This window comes from Kwoniella shivajii, chromosome 6 (assembly GCF_035658355.1).
Source record: "Kwoniella shivajii chromosome 6, complete sequence".
Taxonomy (NCBI): domain Eukaryota; kingdom Fungi; phylum Basidiomycota; class Tremellomycetes; order Tremellales; family Cryptococcaceae; genus Kwoniella; species Kwoniella shivajii.
Window position 1 is genome coordinate 307,384 of NC_085913.1, and position 18,670 is coordinate 326,053.

An 18,670-nucleotide genomic window follows, 5' to 3' on the forward strand; every position below is an offset into this window, starting at 1 on the left:
ACAGCTATTCTTGAGCAAGAACATCGATATAGGGGCCGATATCAGAGGAACGACAATGTCCTCTCCAAAACTTGACACACTGATAAATCGACTGGCCGACTTGAAGAATCTCGACGACTTGGATCGGTCAAGTGGGACATCGACACCTGGTGCGGAAGTAGGAGTAGGATTAACGAAATCAAGTTATCCCAAAGGCATGAATCCGAAATTGAGATATATAAAGCCTTATTGGTGGCCTTATAGGACTTTTGTAAAGCAACGGTATGTAACAGCTTCGCCTCTCCCATATCATTATATCTTGGATTCCTTCTCAAATGGAAAAACTGATATGGTACGTTGTGGGTGAATCCAGATGGTTGGGTCGACAATTATTGGAAGTTATTACTACCGAGTTCAGAGATAGGTCGATGGAATATTATGTGAGCCTTGGCAATAGAAGGCTCCGCGGTCGTACTCGAGCTTATGGGTGATATAATCCTATAGAAACACGCTTTAGATTCTGGAGTCACAAGAGTAAATGGAGTTATTGCAAAACCTGATTTTGTATTGAGAAATGGAGACAGAATAGAGTGAGTCATAGCTCGACATATAACCAGAACTACACTGTACCCTGCGAATATGGAAACTGAAGCTTGGGACGTTATAGTAATACTGTACATCGTCATGAACCGCCCATAACGAATGATCCTATATTGGTACTTCATATCGATAGGAAGAAGGAATTTATCGTAATTTCAAAACCCGGGAGTGTGGTATGTATCCATCTCCTGTTGGCATCCTGGGTGAGGATCTAGTTGACAGTAATCATATCGTAGCCTGTACATGCTACTGGACGTTATTTCAGACATTCGATATTGGAAATGATGATACTGGATTATGGAATAAAATGTTTTTGCAAGTCTTCCAGGATTTTAAATTAGATGTGGACGCTTTCGTCGAAGTCCTAACCTTGATTCTTTGGATAGCTGTCAATCGACTTGACCGTCTCACTTCAGGACTTATGATTCTCGCTCTATCAGGGAAAAAAGCTGGACTTATATCGAAAGAATTTGCGGAAGGATCAGTGAAGAAAGAATATGTTGCTAGAGTGAAAGGAAGGTTCCCGGAGTGAGTGCTACTTTCCTCGTCGTTCTCTATACTTTGTTACAGGTTTGGGAGTGAAACACGAGTTTGACTGGGACCTGACTATAATACGCAGAGAGGAAGTCACAGTGGATCAGCCACTCTTAACCGTCGACAGGCAAATGGGTTTAGTGATCATCACTCCGGAAGGAAAGGTAAGCTGCAATATAGTGAATGACATGTCGCGATAAACATTGAACAATCCAATTCATAGGACGCTGTGACTATATTCAAGAGAATGTCGTATGATGCAGAAAGGGATCAAAGTGTCGTTAGGTGTGAGTGGCATCCGCTATCGTCATAGCAACTCTTCGCTGATGCTGTACGATATTTACTGCAGGTCGACCACAGACAGGAAGGAGTGAGTCATAGTCGTATTTCCTAGTATCCCTGTGGCCAATGTTAAAACCTTTTCCTTAAATTTAGCTCACCAGATTCGAGTACATCTTCAATACCTCGGACATCCCATAGCGAATGATCCATTGTATTCCACCTCTGATATATGGGGTCCACACCTGGGTAGAGGTGGTGTAGATCTTACCCCTTCTTCAGTTGGAACATCTCGAGCAGAAGCATTACAGGCTCGAGTAGGAACGTCTACTCCACAATCTAAATCTGTGGATAGGGAACATGACGATATAGATTTGACTAGTCCTATTTTATTGAGTGAACAAGCGAGAGGTATAATAGGGAGGTTAAGAAAACAAAAAGATGAGGCTGAAGATTGGATAAAGTGAGTTATCCATCTCTATTAAAGGATTTTTGAGCGATCCCAACCAGGTTGATGCTGATGATCAAATCACAGATGGAAAGAAGTGATATTTTCAGTGAAACAAGCTCGAGATGATCTTGAAATCGAGACCGAAAGCAAAATTGAACTGGACGACTCAACATCAAAATATATACCACCAAACAGAGGTCCTTCAGAGATATATACAGCTAAACCACCTCTACCTGATCCTCACGCTCCTTCGCCATTGAAAGCACCAGCATACCTACCACCTGGATTCTGTCCAGAATGTTTCGTACCATTACCCGATGATCCTGATCCCGAAACTCTCTTCATATACCTACACGCTCTAAGGTATACCACACCTTCTTTAGGAACATGGGAGACTCCTTTACCACGTTGGGCAGGAGATGATTGGGACGGGGATTGGAGAGGCTGGTCTAAAGATGCCGAAATCAAAGATGTCCTAAAAGAAGATCGAGAAATGCAATTAAAGGAAAAAGAAGGACAAGCGTAAATCAAGAATAGACCTCGTAGGACGATTAGTCCATTATGGTTGGTCGGTATAAAAACAAAAGCTTGATGTAGATTAAAGTCCAATGTGGACTTCATTCATCCAGGTAGATTAAAGAGAGGGGAGATCCATCAGCCGATCAGATAACAATTGCAAGATTCTGGCCGCACAGCAAACAGGACGATGGCATACATCATCTTACCTGGACAACGATCAACGATGCTCATTGATCAACGGAGTCATGTCGGGTGTGAGAAAGTTGCATCAATTATCATCTTCTACGACATGCATCATCAGCTTTGATACCTTTAAGTGGGATTGTTCTCACACGCTTTCACTCAATTTGACGATAATTACATTGGTATTAGTATACCAAAGTGTCCTTTGAGCCCTTTCTAACATTACTTGCAAACCAAAAGTGCCAAAGGATCAATCAGCCATTTTACCCCTGGCTTGGTTGGTTATCCTTTGTTCTACTTACCGACTAAAGCTATAGGTCATAAGATACAAAATGTATCATGAATGATCAATAACTCATCCTCATCATTTCTGGCTAGTAAATTACGTTCATACGCAAAAGTACTGGTATACTTACCTCTAGCAGTCGATCATTTATTTCTTTATCGATTATTGCAATTCGCTCTTTATCTTCTCTCTCTGATTTATATCCGCGGACAATTGTTCTCCTTCCTTCTCGAACCTTTCCCTCATCGACATTCCTCTTCTTTGTATGATTGACTTATAATACCTATGCAGCGAACAACAATGAAAGGTCTTCTCACAATTCTACTAGGGATACTTCCGATCCTCATCGCAAGCGGTAAGTCTCACCCACCATGCCCTGAACACAAACGTTCCCCGGGTGTCAGCTTATATGTACACACATAGTGTCCTCCGCACCGATATCTGAGTCAGAAACTCTTGAGAAAAGAGGTGTTGCACCCATATGGTATGAAACTGGACCGCGAGTACAAGATGTCATACAGCGTGAGTAACGCCAGGATTGAGTCAAAGAATCGAGCTAATCATCGCACGCTCTCTTCAATGCAAAACAGTCAAGGTACTCAATTGTTGGTGGGCCGCTTGTTCACTTGCCGTACTCATGTCATCTCAAAAATGGATAGAACAATTGGTTCGAACAGGTAATGGGACTTCCATAATCGGTATTGCGTCGCCTAGTGATTCCACTTCACAAGTCACGGTATGGAACCCCAATTCAGGTCAACAAGAAACTTTCACCGCTGACCATAATCTGATTTCACAAACTGAAGATCATCCAGATGGGAATTGGTGGCATGATGCATTAGGCCAAGGCGCCAAAGCATTAGGCAAAACAGATTCAGTAAATGGTATTTTAAGTGGAGAAAACCCAGATTTCGATCCTAATTCAGGTTCAGCTAAAACCGGTTTAAAGATTTTGACTGGTCATGACACTGCTTTCAAATTAAAAGAAGAAATTGATATTGGTACATTCTTTTGGTATTGTCAACAAGCGGGAGAACGTCACACACCTGTGATATTCAACACTGTTCCAAAGGAAGATATGGGTACAACAGAACCTCAATTAGGTCATGATCATGATTACGCAGTTTACAACGGAACTGAAAATAGTGATGGTACCAAAACTATCTGGGCAAGAAATAGTTGGGGTTATACAGATGGGTTCACGTTAGAAGAGGTTTATCAGAACAGTCATCAGCTTATATTCTTGCAAGGTCTAGTCAGTCTAGGAGATGGCCCATTTGATGTCGGAAATCATACTGGTGGTTCTGGTAATACAACGACGGGTACCAATTCTACCAGCACAGCGAGTTCAACATCACCTTCAAGTTCGTCAGCAAGTACCAATGGAACAGATTCTACATCAAGTGGAGCTACACCTTCAACAAGCTCCACATCGCCAGGTAGCTCATCTGCCATTACCACTCCTCTAAGCAATCCGTTGCGATCCACTGAGACCACATCTACGGCAGCTACTTCTGTATCTGCACAATCAAGCGCTACCCAGGATCCATCGGCAAGTGCTACTGCTGCACCCGGTAGCAGTTCAGGACCAGGTAACGGGGGGACCACGTCACCTTGGTCTTGGACTTCCCTTCTACCGGGTTGGAGTACCACGTACCCAGCAACCAAAGTCTCCAGAGCGACGAATGTGTAGAGGTAGGACGAAGAGCGATAAGCGAAACACCGATCTGGTCAGAAATAGAGTTTTATATATATACACTGACGTTGAGGAATACCCAAGCTAGTTAGTAATTGGTGATTAGTTCAGAAAACGATATCTTTGATCTCGGTTCTTATCGTCTTTGATACGTGGACAATGTGTTATATGGTTATGGTCATCTCGTCTATATATGTAAAAACGATTAAAATAGTATATGCTAGGTATATCTGATTGACCTTTGAAGGAAAATCAACATTGTCCGTTGTTTGTTGAAGTGCATGACGGGAAGGCTGAGAGACTGTTTTGTCGTGAATGTCCATGTGAATGAGATCGTTATGAATGCGTTGAAATGTAGATACAGGTTTGATGCTGTCCATCACAGAAAGAATGGGAAAAAGAGAACGGGTAACTTGTGTGAAGAATGTCGATTTAATGGTTGCCGAAGTGTAGCATTCCGGTTATATCGTACCATTCTGATGAGAGCGATGTTACTGCGTCATTGATACCAAGAATACTGCGAGGTAAAATCGATTAGCCAATCATGCCTATATAGCCGAACCTCTGGTCAAGAGAAACGCATGAATGCTGAAATCAAGACTCACAAAGTGGTACCTTTTGGGTAAGCGTCCTTTTTAGGTGTATGCCAAGTGAAATGATTTGCTGTAGTTCCAGCTATGATTTCGACAGGCTATAATGTCATCACCACCAATCAGCATTGAACGAACCTGACGTAGCGATACGGCCATTATTCGAGGAGCCTGTGCACTGACACTCACGAAGTAATCAGTCTGTTCAGGCCATTGTGGGATATAATACACGTCAACTCCTTGTCCACTTCCACCTTCCCATTGTAAATCCACTGTAGAGTCTGCAGGTATGTTTGCACCAAAGCGTGTCAACCAGCGTAAAGGTTCGAAGGTCGTTGATTGTGCCGAGTGTCGTCTGGGAGATTCTGATATAGGTGCAGCAGTAACGAATAGGGACAACAATAGGATACTGAGTGAGTATAAAAATAACATTCTGAGTGATTGATTGATTGAAATTGCACAGGCGGATTATAGACTTGGTTCTATTGATTGATAGATACAGTTATGGAAAGCTTCTTACTTTTGATGTCAGAAGGGAAGAAGATCAACAACTCATCAACAAATGCTATGTATATATCTGCGAAACTTCGGTCATCGTCTACGTTACCTCAGTTTCGGGTCTAGATTCTGTTTTCTTCCCATGAAAAACGGTCGATGAGCGAATAGATGTGCAGCCTTTACCCCGCACAGACCCTCTCTCCTAAAAAAGCAACAATAGAAAGGTCTATTCAATAAGCTCAAACACACCACCGTTCATAACCCCTGGAAAGGTTTTTATTTTATGGGTAAAATTTGAATAAGGGTTAGAAATGAGGGTGAGGGGTGACAATACATGTGGTCTAATATGCTTCCTGATGCTTTAAAAAGCGGATCGCATCGCAATGGAGTATAAAGGCACTGTTCAGTACCTTACCTTGATGATACGCCCTCAGCATTGTTCGTTTGGGAGCTTCGGCGTGAACCAGAAGTAAGGATGAAAGAACGTTGATGTATCAAGATGTCTCGGGTGTTAATACATACAGTCAACAACTGTAAAAGCGGGACTCTAACAGAAAAGACCCCATATGTACCGCAGATGACTGGGCAATAGCAATGACGTTTAGGGTCGGTATGATATCGTTTCGGAGAACAAAAAAGCGGGAAGTGTTTGATATTTTTGAATATCCCAGATAGCGGTGCGGACGGTAATCTTAGGAAAGCTGAGAGAAATTTTTATAGGTGGAGGCGTTTTTGTTTGGTTTTCAGGGTGAGAGAGATACTCGAGCAATGAGTAAATTTATTGTCTCTCGGCACAGGTACGTGAGTCCCCTTAAATCCCTTACTTTGTCTTTATTATTGTCCAGTTCACCGAGAAGATATAATCGAACACAGCATCATGGTCATCATCATGGGGTGCTGTCTGAGGTAAGCGCTTCCAAGTCCGAGACCGAGAGCTTGTGTGTCTCTGTCCGATCAATCAATTGACCTTGTCGCTACGTTTCAAAGCTTGAGTGCCTACACTCATCAAACCTGAATGTGGATGTTAGGTACAGGCTGAGCTGATCGAAGCCACGAAGACTAGATTCCTGCCTAAACGGCACTGTGAGTGGCCGATACATTCTGCCCCAATTTTGATTGTTTATTATACTGTAGCAAGACTATAGACTCTTTTCATGTATTTTACATGTCCTAGTTCACGCTTTCCTTCTTCACCTTTTCCCCTGATATACTGATTTTTTACTATGTGGAAATCAAAGTACCGTTGGTACAGACGATACCAAGATTGGGATTACTGCCTTGATCAAGGTTTGTGCAGTTGATTTTGGTATCAGCGTAAGACTGTGAAGTCGAAATGAATATCAGCATCTCATGTTCTCATAGGTAAACGCAAGTAGTCCTTGACGAATCGTAATGGGTCAGAATGATCGTGTCCACTGACCTGAGGAATAACTTGGATATTCTGGAATTCAAAGTTTGAACAAGCAGTAGAATTGGAACAACCAATTACGATAGCCTGAGTACCATCGGCTCCTGGAACATTGTACCAACACTTGTGAAGGAAAGATTAAGAAGTCAGCTCGATCCTGTTACTCAGATATTCAGAAAATATGGGAAATTTACAGGATCGGTAACACAAGACCCATCACCTGGGTGGTAACTATCCAAAGTGTTCAGTGCGACTCTCAAACGGATTTTACAAGTACCAGCTTACGTATTAATATCGCCAATCCAATCTTTGTAGGTAACATCATCGATGAGGACTGAAGAGTTATCAACCCTTCCTCCGAAATTACCTCCTTCTTGGACACCTGCACCATTTTGAGTTTGGGCACTTCCTTGACTAAACGAGATAACGATATAAGTTCTCGTCATGTTTATTGGTAAATACACACAGAAACTCACTTGAAGTAGTTTTGAGTGAGGTAAATGGGGAAAGTAGTATTGGATACATCATAATTGGCGAAGGTAACATTTTGAACCTGGGGATCGATCAGCTGACAATCTTGTTGCGGCGCTGAGCTATTACACTTACGATACCTTGACCACCAAGGTAGGTCTTGATTCTGGACCCGTAGACACAACCATGCACCTTGATGTTCTCAAACCAGACTGACCGGTTGTGCACATTAGCTTCTACTTTCAAATTGGTGCAGGTGCAAATATAACTCACTGTTCCTGACGGTCTGGTATACACCTTGAGCTTGACCTAAGCTTCCAATACTGGTTCCATGACAGCCGGGACCACCAATGAAGCCATTGGTCACGGTAACATTCTCACCACCGTTGTTGATGGTCACCGCATCATCACCGTTGACTAAAATCGGATCAGCGATGAATCAAGATGTTGTCGAGTAAGACCTACAAATGGTAAAGTCATTGATTCGAACATTCTTAGCACTATAAACATATTTGATCAGTCCTTTCGATATGGCGGGTATGACACGCGGTCCATGTAACTTACGCTACATCGAAACCATCACTGAAGTGTGAATCAGCAGATGTTTTCAAGTATTTGGCGTGAAGTCTCAGGATACATACGTGTTGAAAGGGAAACCGCCATTTGGAGTGGTAGAAGCATCGATGAATACGTTTTCCACATCAATATTCTTCCCGTTCAAGGTAGTTACCCTAATACAACAAAGCGAGTCAGTCAATCATAACCTAGAATTGAATCGACCACATACTGTACTCACCATGCAATAGGCTTCCTGATCTTGATATTTTTCAGGTAACTATTGGTGACATTGAATCTCCACAAATGCGGTCGAGAAGCGATACCAGATCCGTTTTTGGGATTAGCATCCCACCATTGTTGACCGTAGCCTTCCACGTCTATCAGCATCACCTCAAGAAGGAAGGCTATAATGCTACATACCATGAACCCATCCAGTGGACAGATTGTTTGTACCTGTGAAATTCAGGTTATCACCGGTCAAGTTGATCCACCAGACATTGCCACCAGTTGATCCGTTCACTAACGCACAAATTTAGCTCATGGCCTCACACCTGAGAATGGCAGGATTGTAGCTTACCGATACCTTGTACATAAGTGATGTTTTGAGGAAGATGGATGTTTCCGTTAAGTTGAATATTGACATTATTGAGTGTAGCATTTACAGGTGTATTGAAATAGCTATTAAGAAAAGTAAGATCGTCAGTTGATGGGACCAAGCAGGGATTGATATTGATAGAATATAATCTCACTAATCTACTCCTTGCTTGAACACAAGTTGACCACCATTGGCGCATTGTTTGGCGGCATCCCGGAAACTTGCAGAGTCATCTGTAGAATTTGAACCTCCGGATTGTACGGTACATGTCTGTCCACCGTCAGCTCTGTTGACTAGAGGTTCGGATGATCTACCATGAGGGGCATAGGCAGCCAAAGTGGCGATGGGACAAAGTAGGGTTAAAAGAGCACCGGTCAACATGTTGATTCAGTATCAATGTGACGCCTGTTTTGTATTTTAAAATCTCATCGACAAAGCGAATGAATAGAGGGGAGTAGCTCTGGTTTTATAGGTGCGATTCAAGGACTTTTTTGGCTCTCCAGACTTCCCAATGCTCATGAGCTAATTTTCGTCAACGAAATGGACAACCTCCACACATGAAGCCCCACAAGGCCCCGGGCAACGGTCCGTTAGCGGTCCGTCTCTGGGAATACAACAGGTCACGAGGTCAAAATCGCTGTCATGATGCATAGGGGTATGAACGCCTCTTGTGTCACTCCTGTGTTCCTTGACATCACTCAGATATCGTTCCAAAATTAGCGTGCGCTTTACGCTTGGCATCAAAGCCTTGCAGGATTGACCGGGTAAACTCCATGAACAAAGAGAATACCATGAAAGTAGGGAACTTTAATGAACGATAAAGTGAGGTACCAGCCTAATTCATCTTGTTGTACCCTGTCATGAGGAAGACCTCACTGCTTGCGGGACGTCCTCAATCGCATGTTCACGGTCACTGTCCGATTGTTGAAGGGTAGAGCTGGAGTCGATGCTTTCACGAAGAATAGACGCTTAACGGTCCGCGTTGCCTCACGATCGGCCCGACAAGAAATTGAGCTTGCTCACATCTTCTACTTCCTAATTGCCGAATATTGCGCCGAGACATGACATCAACTGTGTCCACTCAGCAGCATGGAGTAATCCTTCGTTCAGCTCACCTGTCAGCCTACAAACTGCACGACTGTCGGGCTTGAATCTCTTTGTCACGAGCGTTGATCGTTTCATTACCGATGTCGCAGATCACCGAAGACGATCACGTAATATGCCTTCGCGGGCAGGCTGTCATAACAGGCCTGAACATCTACTACAATTTTATGTTCAGATCCTTCTCCCAAATCTCGTTTCATCTGAGTGATTTTCGATAACGCCTCACGATGTTTGGCTTGCTGTCCATGTGAGATTATACACTATGCGTTATAGAGAAAAATCATTGAACAGGGCTGCGCTGAACAGGATCTAGCTTTACAGGAATTCCAATAATATACCTGACCTTTCATCTATCCGTGCCGCCTGTGAACGCCATACAAATCCAGCTTCCATTGTCATCATTACTAAAGACGGATCAAGTCTCAAGCGCACTCGCTGGGCACTCTCTGTTTCCACCGAGGGTAGACTACCAAAAATGCGATCCCGATGATGAGTCGCATCCCACTCCCCCTCCGGAAGGGATGATCACTCAAGCTGTCCACATTTCAGGTGATAAGGACAAGCGAGTCAACTTGATGTTTTTTGCCGACGGATGTGAGCTTTATAAAATCTCACTACCCACGCTAGGCAGGAGCATTGACTGAGTAGAGAAACAGATACCATGCAGGAATTGGGTAAATTCGAATCAGATGTAAACAAGTTGAAAGACGATATCATCTCACCTCATGGTGCTATGGGACACGTAGCGGATTTATTGAATATCTGGGCGACTTTCGTCCCTTCCGAACATGTGAGTTGATATGAGACATCAATAGAATTCAATTTAAGCAGTATCGTAAGCCGTGTTTATCTAGGGAGGATTGCTGATTGCTGATTGCTTCTGATCTAGTCAGGTATAGGAACTCATGATCAACCCCTTCCAGGTGCAGCATTAGGGTTATATCGTCCTGGGCCGGAACTCAGAGCTGTATATGTGAAACACCCCGAAATAGCGAGAGCAGCTTGCAAGTGGTTCAGAGAGGGTGGTGCGGGTGATGGAGATTGTGACCAGGCTATTCTATTGGGTTAGTCCGCCCGCATCACGTTAGAGCCAATACTCCTACAGCTGCAGCGGATTGGCTGACCGAGTGATGATATGTCGCTCAGGAAATGATCCCTTATATGGAGGTCTAGGAGGCGAATTTACGTGAGTGCTATTGCCTTTATTGGTCTCGAGGTGCGAGCTAGAGCTGAATTACGTGATGATGGTAGTATCATCACAGCATCTGAGCTCAACGGTCCCCTTGTACTTCGTCATGAACTGGGACATAGCTTGATACCAGTAGGGGAGGAATATGATGGGGGTGAGTGATGTGACTGCGAGACAGACGATCGAGCTGACAACGGAATCGAATCTGGAAACAGGATATGCATACTCCGGTGTCAATTCAGATAAGATAACGTATCTAAATGATCTGAAGTGGAAAAATTACTTAGCAAATCCTGGTGAGACAAGAATAGAGGATTCTCGAATGGCTGTTCAGGCTTATCCGTGAGCTCTCTCTTCTCTTTAACTTTATGATCATGCCGGATGTGATTGACGCGAATCGTATAGATGGCACGATCTTGATATAGGAGATTATAATTCAACCTTTATGTCTTTCAATGATTTCGCAAGCCATACAAAGTCATATCCTACTGCTCTACTCCGTACATCATTATCTTCTATTCCTCATCCTTCGCACGTAAATCTGACACTCAACGGCAGACCACTTGATCTGAAGAACTATTTCCCAACGGAATGGCAAAACTCTCTAGATAGAAGATGGCTAGACATATCTCTTCTCGATGGGCTGGAACTAGGAGAGAATGTTATAAGGGTATCGTTGACGGAAGAAGGCAGAAAAGAGAAAGCTGGACAAGGAGGCAAGATGATCACCAGTTTGGAAGTAATAGAATACGGCGGACAAGGAAGGTTAGTCATCTGTTTTGTTTCTTTGAAAAAAGGAACAATGGGAAGTCAACTGATATGTCTGTCGACCATAGGTTTAACCACACCTTAGGACACATAGGAGCATATCGTACTTTTTCAATGAATGGAAAAGTGACCTTGAGACCAGTAAGTCTTACTTGCCACTCACCTCCATTCTTCAATAAGGAGACTATGAGGTGACAAAATCCATAAGACGAATGAAGAATGTTTAATGAGGAACGTCACCTATCCACGTAAGTAATAAATCCTTTCTGCTTTTTTTCGGCTAGATACTGACTCGACTTTGATATAGGATTCTGTCCGGTTTGTGCGGATGCATTGCGGCATAACTTACTCAAGAAGATTTCTCGGAAGCGAGTGACCATGCGATGACGTAGAATAAAATAAAACTACCTTGCTTCGTAAAAGAGCATCATCGCATAGAAAGGAAATCAGAATTTGGGTGGTTAATGAGTTTTGTATGAAGCCAATAGCACAATACGGTTCGATGAAGGGAGTAGCAGAGTGAACCAATAATCCCCCTCATCGTACTGTATGGTACTCCAGGGAATGACGAGTATACAAAACTATCCTTGCATATCAATGCATCAGATCTTACACGCACATAAAGCCTCGATCAATTGAACCGCGTCCATATATGTTTTTTTGGTAAGTCATTGACAGGCTCCATTTTCCATACTGCATATCCACTTGATTTAGCATTGAGCATTATGGTCGAAAGAAAATTGACCAAGGGCCACAGTCATTATTTTGTGAGTAAAGTAAAATCCACATCCGACCCGGCGAATAAAAGGCTCATCGATCAAATGGTAGAGTGCCTCGTTGAGCAGTCGAGTATCAGAGGTGCAAACCAAAGAAGGCAGCACATATAGCAATGGCGAGCGCTCTTGCGCTTCTCGAAGTGGGAACAATTTTTCACAGTCGAAGTGTTCTGCTGATCCACTTGACTTAGCCGATGCGCCGACTTCGACCTGTGGAGCGACCATTAATGGCGAAGAGGCAACTGCGACTGAGTGTACCGATAACTCCCAAGTTGACACACAGCAGGAAAGCCATGAGGGACCAGGGAATTCGTGCTCAAGAGATCTCGGAAGTACAGCATGATGTTGTCTTACGTATAACAATTTACAGCAATACTAATGTATATCAATATCATTCGCAGGGAATGTCGAAACCACTTTCAGTATACATTATATGACCAAATATAGCAGGACTGTCAAAAACAGAGAAGCTAAGAGAATCGAAAGCGAATGGGTCAGGATATTCTTCTGCCATGATTGGTGAGAGCTCCAATGCTCGAAGTGTACATAGTATTCTGATCATGAGTACTTTCTACAGAGGAGCCTGTTCTAGACCGAAACTGACATGCAATTTGAGCTCTGTTTTTACGCTCCTTTGACGGATGATCTTCGCAATGATGTGTAAACCGAGGTGACACATTCGAGAGCTATCAGCATTGCATATTCTGACAATGATGACACGAATGTGCTTTCAGATCTGAAAGGTGTTGTCAAATTATTTGGAATGTCCCCTATGTATGAGCGATGAACGGAACGTTTGTATAAAGGAGAGCCTCGCTGCTACGATATAGAAGGCGTCTTGAAAGGAGGGACAGTATGAACATGAACAGCATTGCATATTCTGACAATGATGACACGAATGTGCTTCAGATTTTGAAAGGTGTTGTCAAATTATTTGAAATGTCCCCCAGGAGCGATGAACGGAAGGTTTGTATAAAGGAGAGCCTCGCTGCTACAGTATAGAAGGCGTCTTGAAAGGAGGGACAGTATGAACATGAAGTCCACTGTCGCCAATTCATCGATCTTTTTGCGTATATAAAGGGTGACTGTCCTGTCTAATTCCCTGTAATTTTGTATACCATTCCATATTTCCTTATTACCACCAATCACACTTTTTCATTCACTTGATCAGACAGCTCACATCATGTCATCTAACGCGAACGCCACCGAGACTGCAGCCAGTACCAAAATGGCACTCGACTCCAGAGCTGGAACAGAAACCGATGCCTCCAAATCTCTTAATACTTGTGATGAGACTAAATTGACGAAATGCTACAATAAGAATGGTAAGTTCTTTTACGTGTCGCGATTCACCTGATTGAATAATGCTTCAGACGAGGAAATTTCTGCGAGTCTACATTTCGTAAACAGCAATGGGGAGACAAAGGATTACACTAATCTCCCAAAACAGTATGTTCAATTTGACTACCCTGCCGGGAAATATGGCTTACTGTGACTAAACTCATTTGTTCTTACGTACAGAGTCTGGAAAGCTCCACCCAAAGGTAAGGCTTACAGTGGGCACTCTTTTTCAGGTACTTCGCGAGTGCCGGAAGGTCTTGTGGATACCTACCATGACGAAAACGGAAGAGGGTGGATGTATTTCAGAGAAAAATGAAGCGCAACCGCTCCTCTCGTGTTTGAGCGATGAAATCAACCAGCAGCGGGAGGAATAGGCGGAGGGATTTCCGCAGATCGATTTTATGCAGTAATGTTGAGTAACATCGTGCTGCATGTTTTCTACTGCACAGAAGGTCGATATCGTTCTACCCAAGGTCACATACCACCGTATACCGAATATTGACCTTAAATCATACATATTCATATTACTTGGATGAGTTGCAAGTACAAAATTAGTTGCCTTCGGACTTCCAAGCGGTCTCCACTTGCTGCAATTGACTGAAAGCATCTTGCCATTCTGGAGAGGATGAAATCGATTCTTCAGGTCGAAGGGCGTTCTATTTCACACGACGATAGCGAGCAGTCATCAGTTTTATCTTGGGTACAACCTGTGAGAAACAGCCTTCATGGATAAATGCGTTCGAGGTCTTAGAGAGGTATCTCGACAGGGCTATGAGAGGGGTCGCGGTGATCTTGCTCATTAGGAACTCACTACCAAGTCCTCAAGAGTCTGAAATGCCTCTTCCAGCTGCTTCCTAGTTCTAGGAACCATCATTTCCGAATCTCTTAAAACTCTCTCCTATTGATCAATATATTTTGTAAGCTTTCTACCCGGTGAGAGAGATTCGGTAAGCTTACCGCTGCTCTTATATCAGCTCCATCTTTACCTTCATCCTTGTATTTCTGTACCACCTTCTTCTGATCTACCACTTCTTGGATATAAGTAGATTCTTCTTTATGTAAGCTGAGAGAGAACAATTAAGCAAACATTAGTAAGATTGCGAGTAGAGGGTGAAGGTGACAGCAGACTTACCGTTTGACAACTCCTGTTTTGATCTTGAGTTGTCTGATAGATTGAGCTGTAGAGTCTGACATGGTTGATGAACTTGATTTTGTAAATTGGTCAAGAGTATGCGAAGAAGAAGTCGAAATAACAAGCTCGAATGGGAATTGAGTTTGTAAGTGGGTGAGTGAGAAAGTGGAGGTCAAAACGCGTTCAACAGCTCAATATCACGTGTGAGAAACAATCACGTAGACTTCCTGTTGCTTCTGCTTCCTCTTGTGGATGCATGATACCTTATGCTTGCTCTGCGAAAGATGGAATGAATAACATGTAGTTACATCTTATCGTTAATTGGGATGCGTATCGGAGAGCTTAAGGTGTCTGCACTGCCTCACTGAACCTGACCTTACAAATGGTCATTTCTGATCTTATCGATGAGATCAAGTCATCACTTCCTCACCCGCCTGTTGATAGAACACTGAAGAGTCCTACTGTCAGCTGGGGTGAGATAGCTTTGGGCTGGTCTGTTCAAGCTGGTACTTCTATCGATAACGTGCCAAAGACGATTAGGATAGCAGCGAAGTATAGTCCCTATCACAGTCCTCTTGCATGTCTCGTGACCTTGACCCGGACCAGACACGAGGTCGGACCTATAACATCCGTACGATGGTATCGCGATACATTATTGGTCCAGTGAGGAGGTATTGCATGTGCAAAGACCATCAGCATCGCTTTCATGAAGAACATAAACAGAGTTTTTGGGTAGCACTTTGCCAAGAACAGCATTTTGGCGAAATTCGAGGTTTTGAAGGTTTCATTCAGGAAACAGGAACAGGGCTTCTGTTACGATAACCTTAAGGGAGGAGAATTACGATTGACTCCATAATTTGTAATGGTTTATTAGCGGTATCAATTTATCGTTCATTACCAATGATTACGAAATTATCCTAATCATTTCTGAACAAAGACCCCTCCCGACGCTCGTCCCTTATTTTGTCAGGAATATCATATCACTACTACTGTTATGTTGTTCGTACACACCTTTCCTTATTGAACCCATTTTCATCTCGTAATTCCGATGAAGGACCACAAATCCTTTTCTCATTGTATACATCATCTTTGACCTACTTTACGATTTGCTACTACTCTGTCTGGAATGGTTGCAGAGACACCCACCAAGATTCTTTTCTAATTTGAAACGAAAGATTCACACAAATCCGTGGTGTGCTCATCGGTCGTCAACTTCAGGAGAAAAGGTTAAAAACGCTCTGGGCACCGAGATCAGCTCATAACCAAAGTGATTAGAAGTGAAGGGGAAGAAACACGAAACCCCTCATCTGGACACTTCAGATATTATCAAAAAGCACTTGAAACCTCACAAATCTCGAAGCTAATGCGCCTACCTATTGTACCAGATTATTTACCATCAAGAGGTTAACAGTACTGTTCGACAAAATCATAATACACCCCTGACCTTGGAGTCCTATCGATCTCTCTTCTATTGTATACCTTCTTCATGATACCTCATTGTCCGCTCTCTCATCTTTCTCAATATGACATCCTCGCATCCAGCTAAAGCATATCCATTGAGTCGACCATCCATCCAACGTTATTTCACTTCCCCACAATTACTCTTACGGCCTTCAATACGATTGAAAACATCGCTCTACACATTATCAATAACAATAATACTACTTGTCATTTTAGCTTTGAATGCCACGATAACACCGTCGACGACGCCTCCAACAGATGTGAATACTGTTCCATCACATGATTCACCGGCGGATTCAGGAGAAGGAAAAGATGTAGCAAAAGGGAAAGACGCACATCTGGTCGATCAAGAAATACAGAGAAGTTTCGAAGAACCAGATTTCGCTCTTTTGAGTGGGAAACAACCTCATGAAATAGGATGTGATGTTCCTCTAGAAGGTGAAGATAAAGGTGTATTCATGTTTTTGGGTATATTCTCCGCCGCTGATAAAAGGGAAAGACGAGATTTGTGAGTCATCCATTTTCGCTTAAAACCATGAGGAGGTTTAGCCCATCCCGATACTGAAGTGCTAAATAAAATTACGATTGATTAGATATCGTCGAGTGATAATACCTGATTTCCCTCCAGATCTGTTCACCGTGAAATTCATCTTAGGAATACCGGCTTATCCAGAAAATCCCTTGGGTCCAGAAGCTGTTTCAAGAAGTATGTTGATGAACAAAATAGAGGCTGAAATGGATCGTTATGGTGATATGGTTATGTTACCGGTAAGTAATAACGTTTCAGATCCACTTTGTCTAACCAGCCAACCAGTCCACTCAATCCTCTATCATACCGGGAAAAATCATTGCTAACGAGTACATGCAAATGTGTAAATAGATGTTAGACAATATCGATTTAGGTAAAACTCATGAATATTTCAAATGGGTAGCTAAAGAATACAGTGGAGAAGGAAGAGTGAAGGGACGTCCTAAATTCATAATGTAAGTCGCAACTCCTGTTGAGTGCACTTCCTTTCTGCGAGAGTTCTTTCACTGACAGAACATGAATCCACTAACAGGAAAGCAGACGATGATGTGAGCATCACATTCCTTATCGACGGGGCAGAAACTCCACTCCGTAAAGAATATCGCTGATCGCCCGTTTCTGTTGACAATAGACGATATTGGTACTGCCAAATGTGATATCTGGATTCAAAGATCTGAATTGCGCGCACAATATCTATTGGGGTACATCAGCCGGAAGATCTCATTATTTCGGTGACTACTTTAGAGGATTAGCGTATGCAATGAGTTGGCCATTGGTGAGTGAGATCCCTTGTGCTACCTAGACACCATCGGGATAAATTTTTCGAATATTCGAGTATGCCAGCCTAGTCCGAGGCTCTCACCTTCAGATTAGGATCGGGCATCCTGCTGGAACCCATTTGCGTCGTACTTCAGTATACCTGGCTAACAATCATTACAGGTCTCTTGGATAGGTAGCGCCGACATGCCTTTAGCACATATAATGAAAATTGAAGACGCTCGTACCGGTCAATGGTTGAGACATTTGGATCCTGTAACAGATCCAGTGAAAAGGATAGATATGGGTTGGACTATGGGTGATTGGAATCAATTGGATGTTGGCATAGAAACCGTTGCTCTGCGTGAGTTGAGCCTTTTTTCCCTATCCCTTCCCCGAAGTGAACTATCCGTCGATTGTCATATCATATCAGCTGGAAGGGTAATCTGGGATCAACTGTAATGTCATCGACGATGGAAGCTGATCATGACATTGGATGATAGATTGGTTAAAGTTAGATGAATGGGTAGAACAACAACATGATAGGTTGCTTCAAATATGGTCAAATGCAAGCAAACCATACGACGTTGACAATGGAATATCACCTAGATTGAGTATTGAAAAAGGTAAACAAACACCTGAAAGAGCTCAAAAAGAACACCAGAGACAAAAAGAATTAGGTTGGGATGTAGGTGGTAATTTGGATTAATCACATACCATCGAAATCAAGGGTTTGAGAAAGGATGCACGCAAACAAAGCGAGAAATCCAATTATTTTCCAGAAGAAGATGCCCAGAGTTGATATGGGCCCAATCGGTTGATCGTATGGGCTTCCTCACATTGGCATAGAAACAATAATCAGACTCAATAATGTACTATATACGATTTAATGAATAATGATCATTTTCATATAATTGGGGTTTCTCATGGATGATATATGTTTAGTTGGTGTCCTAAGTATTCACAG

General features: G+C 42.8%; 8 protein-coding genes across 8 annotated transcripts; 5 read left to right on the plus strand and 3 right to left on the minus strand.

Annotated features, from left to right (window-relative positions):
- Positions 1-55: 55 nt before the first annotated feature.
- Positions 56-2,369, plus strand: IL334_004605 (uncharacterized protein; the record flags this gene model as incomplete). Its single annotated transcript, XM_062936322.1, has 11 exons — positions 56-261; positions 353-419; positions 484-569; positions 647-752; positions 816-894; positions 966-1,107; positions 1,199-1,277; positions 1,337-1,400; positions 1,463-1,483; positions 1,549-1,855; positions 1,928-2,369. The coding sequence occupies 11 exons, from the start codon at positions 56-58 to the stop codon at positions 2,367-2,369; spliced, it is 1,599 nt and encodes a 532-aa protein (XP_062792373.1).
- A 762-nt stretch (positions 2,370-3,131) lies between these two features.
- IL334_004606 (uncharacterized protein) lies at positions 3,132-4,524 on the plus strand (the record flags this gene model as incomplete). The annotated part of the gene is made up of 3 exons (XM_062936323.1): positions 3,132-3,186; positions 3,255-3,353; positions 3,422-4,524. The coding sequence occupies 3 exons, from the start codon at positions 3,132-3,134 to the stop codon at positions 4,522-4,524; spliced, it is 1,257 nt and encodes a 418-aa protein (XP_062792374.1).
- Positions 4,525-4,959: 435 nt separating this feature from the next.
- IL334_004607 (uncharacterized protein) lies at positions 4,960-5,549 on the minus strand (the record flags this gene model as incomplete). Its single annotated transcript, XM_062936324.1, has 3 exons — positions 4,960-5,044; positions 5,133-5,218; positions 5,307-5,549. 3 exons carry the CDS (start codon positions 5,547-5,549, stop codon positions 4,960-4,962), a joined length of 414 nt encoding a protein of 137 aa, XP_062792375.1.
- A 1,287-nt stretch (positions 5,550-6,836) lies between these two features.
- On the minus strand, positions 6,837-9,028 carry IL334_004608 (uncharacterized protein; the record flags this gene model as incomplete). Its single annotated transcript, XM_062936325.1, has 14 exons — positions 6,837-6,935; positions 7,036-7,146; positions 7,218-7,254; positions 7,309-7,437; positions 7,500-7,576; positions 7,630-7,706; positions 7,768-7,911; positions 7,960-7,994; positions 8,059-8,076; positions 8,136-8,225; positions 8,291-8,429; positions 8,473-8,571; positions 8,630-8,730; positions 8,802-9,028. The coding sequence occupies 14 exons, from the start codon at positions 9,026-9,028 to the stop codon at positions 6,837-6,839; spliced, it is 1,383 nt and encodes a 460-aa protein (XP_062792376.1).
- A 1,244-nt stretch (positions 9,029-10,272) lies between these two features.
- On the plus strand, positions 10,273-12,095 carry IL334_004609 (uncharacterized protein; the record flags this gene model as incomplete). Its single annotated transcript, XM_062936326.1, has 10 exons — positions 10,273-10,345; positions 10,408-10,541; positions 10,641-10,815; positions 10,898-10,937; positions 11,003-11,094; positions 11,156-11,282; positions 11,346-11,705; positions 11,777-11,849; positions 11,917-11,956; positions 12,016-12,095. 10 exons carry the CDS (start codon positions 10,273-10,275, stop codon positions 12,093-12,095), a joined length of 1,194 nt encoding a protein of 397 aa, XP_062792377.1.
- Positions 12,096-13,667: 1,572 nt separating this feature from the next.
- On the plus strand, positions 13,668-14,141 carry IL334_004610 (uncharacterized protein; the record flags this gene model as incomplete). The annotated part of the gene is made up of 3 exons (XM_062936327.1): positions 13,668-13,809; positions 13,858-13,933; positions 14,006-14,141. 3 exons carry the CDS (start codon positions 13,668-13,670, stop codon positions 14,139-14,141), a joined length of 354 nt encoding a protein of 117 aa, XP_062792378.1.
- Positions 14,142-14,376: 235 nt separating this feature from the next.
- IL334_004611 (uncharacterized protein) lies at positions 14,377-15,019 on the minus strand (the record flags this gene model as incomplete). The annotated part of the gene is made up of 4 exons (XM_062936328.1): positions 14,377-14,481; positions 14,637-14,723; positions 14,783-14,888; positions 14,958-15,019. The coding sequence occupies 4 exons, from the start codon at positions 15,017-15,019 to the stop codon at positions 14,377-14,379; spliced, it is 360 nt and encodes a 119-aa protein (XP_062792379.1).
- A 1,461-nt stretch (positions 15,020-16,480) lies between these two features.
- IL334_004612 (uncharacterized protein) lies at positions 16,481-18,412 on the plus strand (the record flags this gene model as incomplete). Its single annotated transcript, XM_062936329.1, has 7 exons — positions 16,481-16,926; positions 17,012-17,186; positions 17,299-17,402; positions 17,480-17,495; positions 17,579-17,722; positions 17,887-18,067; positions 18,207-18,412. The coding sequence occupies 7 exons, from the start codon at positions 16,481-16,483 to the stop codon at positions 18,410-18,412; spliced, it is 1,272 nt and encodes a 423-aa protein (XP_062792380.1).
- Between the last annotated feature and the right edge of the window lie 258 nt (positions 18,413-18,670).